The following is an 11274-nucleotide window of genomic DNA, read 5'->3' on the forward strand; positions in this document are numbered from 1 at the left end:
TGGAGTCATAGGAGTGGTTCAGGCCTGCTTTCTCCACCAATGCTTGGAGAAATATGGTTTCTTAAGGAAGTTTGATCTATTTCTTTTCTGTTCATTCTTTTGGAGTTAGAGAAACACTAGAATCAAAGTAGAAACATTTAAAAGTTGGAAGGCATGATCTTTTTTTATCCACTTACTTTGGCTATTGCTTTGACCACTGAAAATAACTTTCACTTTTATCTTTTTATTCTCCTAGTGCTTAGTTCAATGCTTGTCACATTGGAAGTGCTTTAATAAGTGCTTATTTCTTGATATGAGACAAAGCAATATAAGTTTCCTATTACAAATTACTAAATAGCCAAAATATCTTACTTAAGAGGTAATTTTTAGAACTCACAGAAAAAGACTACATATATATATGTGTATATGTGTGTGCGTGTGTATATATATATATATATATATGTATGTATAGCTAGAATGATGAGAGGGCAAAGTAAGATTAGAATTATCAGTGAATTAATATTAAGGAGAAGCAGTGTGGTGTAATAGATAAATAGCTTTGTAATCTGAAAAACATGGATTCAAATTTGTCTCATACAATGGCTGTGTGACCCTGGCCAACTCACTTAAGCTGTCTGTGTGCCCCAGTTCTTATAAGGTTCTCTATTACTAATGGTTGTCAAGCTGCTTTAGTGTTTACATGCTGAAAATTCTCTACATAAATGAAATCACAGGCCTGGACCCGCCCCAACCCCAGATTCTAAAAATTTATTGTTAATAATATTTAAGATTTAATAATTGCTCATAATGTTGCTGAAAACTGTATGTTTCTGCATTTTTGAGTTATGCATATGTTTTATCTTTTGAATTCAGTTAATTTTAGTAGCTGAAACAATAGACAAGCAAACATTTCCTGGCTAACATTTTTATCGTTTTCTTATTAAGAACTAAAGCTATTATAATCTAATATAGACATTATCTCTGCAAAATAAAGACCTAATTTACAAATGTTCCATACACAGGAGCAGTTGATTTCACATTGCCTATCTCTTTGTCCTTTGGCTGCATTACCTTTCCTAGTTCAATTGTTCCTCATCTCCTTTCAGAAATACAGACAGTTCTAGCCTGGCAGTGACATTTGATGAATACCATAGAAGACCATCTGACATAGCATATCCTATAACAACCTTTTTCAGCTACTCCTCTTCTCCTCCGAAAGACTGATTACAACAGGTTTCCCTACATACATCCTCTTTCCTGCTTTTTTTATATTCTTACTCAGTTACCTCAGGAAAATACCTCTTCTTTCTCCTCCCCCCTTTTCTTTCCTCCATTCTGTTTATAAGCTTTCATATTTAATATAAATAATAATAGAGCTAGCAGCTAGAGTTAATTTGTGGTTTTATGAAAAGCCTTCTTTTCCAATATCCTCCTGCATAAAATGGGAATAATATCTCTTCTACCTATTAATCTACAGCAGTTATGAATATTATTTTTTGCCTAGTATAAAACAAGTAAACAAAGTAAAAATATAAAAGTAAATTATAAGAGAACTATACACACACACACACATATATATGAGATATAATAAGGAAAAAGAAAATTTTAAGTTTTGAGGTTAAATTAAACTAAAGACATAAGGCGACTGTCATCCTTAAAGGAGATCAGGAATTTTCTTTGGAAACTTCTTTTAAAAGTCTTCCATTCATTATTAAACCTGCATTTTCCAAATTACCAGCTATAAGATAAAAAAGAATTGCTTATTCATGTTGGAGTTTTTCCCTTACCTTGTTTAATTTCTAGCATTGATGTTTTTTTATTTCAAATCATTATGTGAGCACAACTATAATTTAAATACAGTTTTAATGAAAAAAAATGCATAGTGAAATTCAGACAAACCTAAACAGGCTTCTAGAATAAAGTGAGGAGCTGTCTCCACTTTTTAAAAAAAATTATAACAAAGGTTCTTGATCCAACATGGTTATGGTATAATATGTAAAACACAAACTGGAATCTTTTGCATAATACTCTTATGTTATTTACTCAAATTGTACAAATAGGGTGTAGAAGTGTCAATAAATGTCTCCTCTTATTGTTTCTTGGGGCCTTGTGTTGTTATTGAATGTGAACACATACACATAATCCCTCTCTCATCTTGTCATCTCTAATTTGTAATCTTAGCTCCTTTTCTAAAGGATGAAAATTGAGTGATTGAGTTTTAAAAGAGAAGGAAAGCTAGTTTATTTTGGAGTGTGATTAGTTTATTTTAAAGTATTAGATGCAAGTTTTCTTATTTAAATTAAAACTTTCAGTATTTCAGGATAAGAATAAATTTATTTGACAGACACTTAAGATTTCATATAAAACAAATTTAAATTTAAAATCTTTTGTATTTTTACTTATAGTGTACATTATATAGAATATCTTTTCCTAAAGGTCGTGATAATTTCCCTGCCTTAATGTGTGTATTTGTGCATATTGACTTCTTTAACTGTTGCTATGGGATGAAGCTTATGACTGCATGATAAATGTGAGCCATAACGTACTGTTAACATTTTGTCTTTTTTTTGTTTTGCTTTAAAAGAAAACATAGCATACTGTCAAGCAATGCTTAATGGTAAAACATGGGTCCACACTAATGATAATTTGTTTACTTTTGTGTGATGACCTAGAGGTGATTGAATGCTTATATTACTTAATACTCCTATGGTTTTAGATCAGTTTTCTTTGTATTGGGTGAAACATATTCTTATTGAAAGATCTATCTGAATTAAATCAAATTTTAATTTCTAAAACATAATTTTAGTTAATTATTAACAGTGAAATAAAGCATAAGAGATCTTTCTCTATTCTTGAATAACTTTTAAGAATATGGTATTTCTATAATTTTAAACCTATTGTAACAAAATTACAACTCATATGTCTCAAAGTCTTCTTCCTCAAATAAGAATAAAACCATAGAAGTTTAAAACAATTCCCTATTTTTAGTTTGTGGATGAAATTCCAAGAACTGGACAGAAGTAGTAAAACTATTATCCTACTTTTTTTACATAAAGCTTTTTACAAATTTTCATTTTTTGTGACTTTTCTGTTAAATTTCATAACAAGTTGATTTAGTAAGGTTTTTTTTTCTTCTTATAATTGAGATTTTTTTTAAAGGTATTTTTTTACCTCTTGGCTTTATGTCTATACATAGCAGAGTTTCCACAAACAAACGTGGATAACTGCTTTAGGTTATTTCCAACCACCACTAAAGGGAATGTGTCCCACCAAATTTGTCAAAGGATATTTTTATATTCTGCAACCCCTTGAAAAAATGTTTTAAATTTTATTTGAGAACTAACATTCTTTTGCTACTGCATAAAATTTGGAGGACTTATCATAAAAACTTGTATTTATAGGGGAAATGGTATCATCGGAGGCAATCTGTAAAAGAATTACATGGTACATTGATACGTCTCCTAAATGAATTGCTGCCATGGGAACCAAAGCTAATGAAGGCTTTTCAAAGAAACAGGTAATGCAAGATTTTAAATTAATCTTAAACTTACCTAAGTGTTTCATTAACTTATTTTTTTGTTGTCCTATTTTGAGGCTACTTTGTGTTGTTTTTTTCTTTAGTTCCCAGTAGAAATTTACTATAATTACTCTGGGTAGAAAAGTATCTATTCTAAATCATAGTAATCTCTTTGGGAAAAAAATTTGATTAAAAACAAGCAAATACATACCCGTTGGTAATTTTCTGATAATTCTAGTAATTATTATCCTTTTCCTGTTCCATCGCAACCTCATTATTATAATTTCAAGCTATTTTCTCATGATTACTGCTACTTTTGAAGATGGAAAGTATCCACCACCACCTTGTCTGTCCTTGGCATTAAACAAATTTACCTAATGACATTTATGGAGAATATATTGTATACAAAGTACTGTTAGGCATCCCAGCAATGCTCTGTTCGTACAAGAGGCTGTTGTTTATTCTTGCCAAGGCCAACCCTTCCATTTGTGCCCTTGATCCATCCCTTGATCCAACACTCCCAGGAGTTGACTCCTTTAATACTCCTTGCCCTTCTCTCATCTTCAATCCCTTCTCACCTACTGGCTCTTTCTCCATTGCCTACAAATATGCCTAGGTGTTCCACATCCTTAGAAAACCTCCCCTTGACCTGCCATTGCTTCAAAATTTTTTTCAATATTTTCTTTCTTTTTCAAAACAGACTTCTGGGAGGGGAGGATGCCAAAATTCCTGGATACTTTGGCTACTGTAACACTACCTTCTCATTTTTCTAGCTGTATGACTGCTTATCAGTCTTCTTTATTTTATTATCCAGCTTCCACCCCATATGTTTAGGCCTTCTCTGAAATTCTATCCTTGGAACTCTTTTCTCCCTATCCATTTTCCTTTTCGGCGGTCTCAGCTATTCTCATTGGTATGATCATCACTTCTAGAGAGGTAGCTCCTAAATTGGCATTTTCTTTCTATTCTCTTTTCTGAATTATATCCCCACATGACTGGTTGCTTATTTAACATTTTCACCCATATGTCCATATGCCCATTGGCATCTCAAATTCAACCTGTACAAAACGGACCTCATTACTTTCCCCCTCCACTAAACTTTCCTATTTCTTTTGAGAGGAGCATTATTTAATCAGCCTAAGGTTACAAGGTTACAACCTTGGAATGATCTCTGATCCTTCTTCCTTATTACCACCTACCATGTCCCATATCAAAGAGCAAAAAGAGTAAAGTACTCTTGGTACTTTATACCAGAAATTAATACCTGAAATTTCAATTATAATTTAAAGGAAGCTCTGCATCTTTTTTCTGGGTTTTGTCACTACTTACAATATTTTAAGTATTTCAAAATACATTCGAGATGTAATTTGAGACTGAATTTTAAATGTTCTATAAAATTTAAAAAATAAAAGTCTTACTATTATATTTTGTTTTAGGAGCCGACTGAAGAAAGACTATGATGATTTCAAAAGACAACCAGATCATGATAAATTTACCCGAGAGCTATGGACTAATGAAGAAGTTGAAGGAGATCCTGGAAAAGAATCTCCTCGAGTAGAAATCATTAAATCTCTAGAATCAGCAGAGCCTCTGGATATTATAGAGAAAGAGCATCTTGATTCTGGTAGGTACTCAAGTTTTTTTAAAAATTCCTTTATAAAGAGAAGATAGTTTTAGTTTGTTTCAGTTTTACATGAACTAAATGAATTTTGGTAATATAAAGATTTGATTGGGAAACATTGGTGATATTTTGATAATAATCACTAGCTTTATCAAATGTACTTTCAATGAACATGATATTTTTTTCGGATACTATTGTAACTTGCTTCTGCCTTGGTACCATAGTTTTTAAGAGACTGGCAATTTTACATCTTTGAGTTAGAGCAGGCAGCTAGATGGCCCTGGAATCAGGAAGACTTTCAAATCTAAATTCAGATATTTACTAGCTGTGTCACTGTGGGCAAGTCACTTAACCTTTTTCTTAGTTTCTTCAGCTATAAATTTAAAATGATAATAATAGCACCCACCTTATGGAGTTGTGAGGATTAAATGAGAAAATAATTGTAAAGCACTTAACACAGTATCTGCTCCATAGTCAGCATGGTATAAATGCTATCAGCTATTATTAATAATTATCATGGTCATCATCATCAACAACAACCTACTTTTACCTGAAAAGTACTTCCTGGGCACATAGGTGATTCTGTACTTTCCTTTTGGTACAAGAAATCTATTTCTTAAGCACCACCATGTTTTATTATGGTAAGTCTTAAATGAAAAAATAGGTTCCCTAAATACTAAATAAACGTTTTAGAACAAACTCCCTTTTTCCCCTCCCTACTCCTGATTTTTGATCATAAGAGTAACTGAAATAAGTGTTTTCAATTCCATGAATCCTTATAAAAATTCATTACAACAAAGGTACTATCTAGTTACTCTCCATTTCCATGGAAGCTATAACAAAAATAAATGAGTTCTCACCAAAACAATTTGTCCAGACATTTAAAAAAATTCTTGCCTTAGAAAGGTAAATGAGCATATATAGCAAGCATAAATGAAACTTTAGTGGGGGGGTTTTTTGGCAGTTGTTTATTTTTTACCCCTAATAATTTTAAAATAGATGAAACAAGTTGGCCATACTCATTTGAGGCTGGACTAGAGCAAGTGATGTAGTCATTTTTCTAAGAACTTCCTTATAGAGTGAATCAAAAGTTGTCTACCTTAAATTGTATTACCAAAAATTATCTGAATCATTAAGCACTTGATCCACCAAATACTTGAAATTAAATTTTTTTTCATGTGAATATTTTCATATGAAAAATCTTATACATTGTTAATTATTTCCAATATCACAATCCATATTTAGCTTTAATCAGTGAGTATTTTTGTACTTACCTCAAAATATTTTAACTTTGATGCTTAGAAGAGCCATCTAATTAAAAATTAACTTTGATTTTTGTTATTTTAAAGGTTTAGAATCATGGCTGTTCAGTCAAAAATGTTTTATATAGCAACTAGCATGTTGTTGCACATAAACAAAATACTTTTAATATTTTTCAGATGACATGAAACTGTCAGAAACAGATTTTCCTGCGGGCAAAAACAAACTGTTAAAAAAAGAATTGCCTCCTAAAGATATACAGAAGACACTGCCTAAAGCACTTAAACGACAGTCCAAACAAAATAGTTTTCTGGATGATAGCACAAAAGAGCTTTCGCCAAGGAAGAAAGCAAAACTAAGCACAAATGAGACTGCAATTGAGAACTTAGAAGTTCAGGCTGACTGTTCGAATGAATCCAAGCAAACAGAGCCAACATCTCCTGAGACTTTTGCCCCAGTAGACTCAACCACATCTGTCTCCACTTTCCTGAAAGGGACCAAACCTATTCAGGCTTTGCTTGCAAAGAATATTGGGAACAAAGTGACCTTAACAAATCAGCTGCCAACTTCTATAGGTAGGAATATTCCTACCTTGGAAAAAACAGTTACATCTTCTACAGAAGCAAGCCCAATAAAGCCAGCATTGCCCTGCCAGACCAGTTCTAAGGGTCCTTTACAAATGGTATACAAAATGCCCTGTGGCCAGTGTGTGCCAATAGATCTTCATAATAGTTCTGTGAAGATTCAGATGCAACCTGTGACGGATCCTAAAACAGGAGAGAAAGTCATGCAGCAAGTTCTTATTCTGCCTAAAAATTTTCTGATTCAGCACAAAGAAGGAAAGGCTGTTGTTGCAAAAGAAATGCAATCATTTCAGCAAAAGTGTCCAGAACAGCATTGTTCATCTTTTCCACAGACAACAAATGTAAACTCTTCTTTAACACCAGTTCTTGTAAACTCCAGTGGAAATATTTCAGCACAAATGTCTAATACAATTTTCAACAAGAATATTACACCTTTACCAAATGTGAATAGTTCTAGACCACAGACTTTGTCCTCTTTATCCTCTGTAACTTCAACAAGTAATTTAGCACTACCAGTTAAAACAAGCCAAAGTGAAACTGGAAAAGTTAAGAACGTAGTTTCCACAACCACATTCCCCCGACCTGTTGCCTCACCCACCATTTCCTCAACAGTTCAGCCTCTAATATCAGCAACAACACTAAGTGGATCTACAAATCCAAATGGTTCCCATCACAGTTTAGCATCACAGCCAAATACGGATTCTTCTGATACAAAACAAGAACTTAAAACTGTGTGTATAAGAGACTCACAGTCAATCCTTGTCAGAACACGTGGTGGAAACACTGGAGTTGTAAAAGTACAGACCAATCCAGATCAGAATTCACCCAATAACTTATCTCCAAATTCAGTTTTCACCTTTACCCCTCAGCTTCAGGCATTTTTGGTGCCCAAATCCACAACTTTGTCATCTTCCACTTTTTCACCAGTAGCAGGAGCAACAGCTACATCTTGTCTCCCTCCTTTTGCTCAGTCTTCTGTTTCTGGGTTCGGTCCCCCGCCATCTTCTGTTTCCATTCCAGCCCTTCCTTCTGGTTTTAATCAGTCAGCAGGGAAGAATCTGAAAGTTACTTTAGGCCAACCTTCCTGCAGTAGTAATTTGGGTCAAATAATAGATAAAACTGTACCAGTATCCTCTTCTTCACCCTTTGTTCCTTCTGTTTCTTCTGGCCCTTTGCTTCAATCAACAACAAGCAATTCAGTTAATGTAATTAGCATTTCAACAGGAAATTTTGGACAAACAAACACAAATATTATCCATACTCCAACTACACAGCCACAGGTAGACCATAAAACAAAGAATTACCCTGTGACACCCGAGTCAACTACAACAACCAATGGAGATATGATCAGTGGTACTCCTGTTCAGAAACTCATGCTGGTCACAGCTCCATCTATTCTTTCCCCCTGTGGTAGTGCTGCAGTTAACATGGTCCCTGCACCAACATCCACAGGTGTTTCCACCCAGAAATTAGTTTTTATTAATGCTCCAATGTCCAGTGGCACTTCAACTCCAACTATAATTGCAGAATCATTAAAACAAGCCCGACCTCCCTCCATGAGCAAAACCTATGTTAAGACCACAGAACAACCTCAGATAGTGCTAATTCCATCTACAGTGGGAGCCCCAATAAAAATAAATTCATCACCTACTGTATCTCAAATAAAAGATGTAAAGATTGGACTGAACATAGGCCAAGCCATTGTAAATACTACAGGCAGTGCTCCAAATGTACCGTCAATTAACATACTGCAGAATGTAACTCCAAAAGGAGCAGAAGAAAAAGGCAGCAAGAGCTTTATTTTGCCCTTGTCAACAAGTGGTAGTTCTGTTCCAGTAAGCTCAAGTTTTATAAATCAAAATGTTGCACCCATTAATGAACCAGTAGTTTCTACAACTAGAGCAGTTAACATGTTTTCAGTAACAGCCAATGCAACTTTGACTTCTCTTTCAACAACGTCAAGTTGTGCTTCAATTGGGACACGACCCACAGTTTTGGTTAGTGGAAATGAAACTTCTTCAAGAATCATGCCAGTTTTAACAAACAGACTGTGTACATCAAATATCGGAAACACTGTGGCTATTTCAACTGTGAAAACGGGGCATCTTGCATCATCTGTGCTTATTTCAACTACTCAACCAACAGTGTCTCCTCAGTGTTTAACATCAGCTTTACAGATCCCAGTTACTGTTGCCTTGCCTCCTCCTGTCACTGCATCTCCTAAAATAATCAACACACTTCCCCATCTGGCAGCAGTTCCAGGTGCCACACATCCAGTTCCCCTTCCTAAAAGACAATCACAGAATTTTGTCCAGTTTCAGTCACCAGGGATTTCAGCTACAGTGCCATCAAATGTAAACACAAATAAACCTCAGACTGTATTACCTTCTGCTTCACTGAATGCAGGTAAAATAATTAGTTTTTCCAATTTTGCTTCTCTGCCAAACCAGCAAATGCCTCCAACTTTAGTAAAATCAGCTCATACTTACAGTTGTGCTCCAGGTACCTCTGCCATTCAGACTGCTACTGCACCTTCAAATGTAACTAGTCTGGTTGGAGGTCAATTAAATGAACCTTGCATTCAGCAAAAAATAGTTATCAATACCAGTACACCTTTGGCACCTGGAACACAGATTATGATTAATGGCACTCGATTTATTGTTCCTCCACAAGGCCTTGGAGCGGGCAGTCATGTTCTTCTCATTTCTACTAATCCAAAATATGGACCTCCTTTGCCCCTTAACAATGGTCAAGGCATTCAGGCTACAACTCCTGATAGTCTTGTGCAGAAGATTACATTAGCACCAAGTAATTCTTTAAGTTGGCAACCTGCAAAACATCCCCTAAAAAGCTCTACAAAAATTGTGAACTCCCTTGGGAATGCAAGTACTGTACCTGTTGTACATGCAACACCCCAAGTAGTAAACACAACTGCTAAAGTTTCTGTTCCATCTCCTGTACCTACAGTATCATTGACTTCAGTAATAAAACCGCCTCCATCTACTCTTTTAGCTAAAACTTCCTTGGTTTCTGCAGTACATGCTGGTAACCCTCAACTTCCAAGTAATGCATCAGTATTCCATTTGGACACATCAGTGAAAAAACTGTTGGTTAGCCCAGAAGGAGCTATTTTGAATGCCATAAATACTCCAGCATCTAAGGTTTCTTCACTGTCTTCATCTCTTTCTCATATTGTAGTATCTGCTAGCCGGAATTCTGCCACTGTCTTCCCTACTTTTCCGTCATCTGGCTTAGAAAAGCCTGACACAGCTGCATCTTGAATTTTAGACTAAATGAGCCAGTTTTAAATATTGGGGCATTGTTTTGACTCCCAAATAAATTTTAACTGTTTATTATACTGTTGAAAACATACTATATACATAGTTGATTTTTTTTCCTATATCTTTTCATTAGATTACCGCAAGGTTTTGTTTGCTTGGGGAGGGAAAAATGTTAAATTTCACTCAAATGTATGGGTATGTTTTCAAGGGTTGTTTGTTTGATAAAGGTCGGGAATGACCTGTCTGTTAACATACATTACACAAGTCAAGTTTGACTAGTTTAGAATAATCTAGCCTTTTGCACATTTGCATTGACCAGTTTCCTCTTGAATTTGAACTGTTGCAGCGTGTCTACAATACGGTAATCTGTGTCTTTCATTTGTGAGATCTTATTTTTGTTTCTGTAAAAAAATATATATATTTATGCATTGTAAAAATGCAGTCCATGTTGTAAAATTGTACATATTCCCAAATCCCTAACAATCTGTACTAAACTATATGTACAAAGAACTATGCTGTCTTATTTATGTTTTGTTTACATAATGTATAGTTTTTTAAGTATTTTAGTAATTTTGGACCAGTGTACTGTTAGCAACAATGCAGAAGAATCTGCATGTAATAAAAAGAAGTTGCTGTATTTCTTTGTTTGAATAATATTTCTGAAGTGTGTACTTGGTGCAGCTTAGAAGAAAAATACATATACCGTGTGGCAGACTACATGAATTAAGAAAATTCTTTTAAAAAAGCAAAATAACTAGGAAGTTCGACTCCTGTTTCTCCATGGTTTGCCTGAGATTGGATTCTTGATACTATTTAACATTTCCCAGATTTTGGTTATTTGTTTGCATTTAAAATCATGACATCTCATACTGACCAAAAGAAAAGTTTATTTTCAAAATAAGCTGCTTTTCAGCCAATTTCTATGCATTCCAAAATATGTTTTAGATTTAAGGCAATTGGAAAACTCAAAGTACACCAAAGCTGCTTTGAATACAGAACGTATGGGTAGTGTGGCCACCACATGATTTTAAG

General features: G+C 34.4%; 1 protein-coding gene across 2 annotated transcripts in view; it reads left to right on the forward strand.

Moving 5' to 3' along the window:
* KIAA2026 (KIAA2026 ortholog) overlaps positions 1-10879 on the forward strand; it is a 66136-nt gene extending 55257 nt beyond the window's left edge. For both annotated transcript variants that reach the window (XM_003341694.4, XM_056805436.1), the window contains 3 exons: positions 3381-3496; positions 4933-5120; positions 6557-10879. In XM_003341694.4, the coding sequence (XP_003341742.1) occupies positions 3381-3496; positions 4933-5120; positions 6557-10242 (3990 nt within the window). In that variant the 3' untranslated portion in view covers positions 10243-10879. The remainder of the gene's footprint in view (positions 1-3380; positions 3497-4932; positions 5121-6556) is intronic.
* The last annotated feature ends 395 nt before the right edge of the window (positions 10880-11274 follow it).

Source organism: Monodelphis domestica, chromosome 7, assembly GCF_027887165.1.
Source record: "Monodelphis domestica isolate mMonDom1 chromosome 7, mMonDom1.pri, whole genome shotgun sequence".
Lineage (NCBI taxonomy): Eukaryota > Metazoa > Chordata > Mammalia > Didelphimorphia > Didelphidae > Monodelphis > Monodelphis domestica.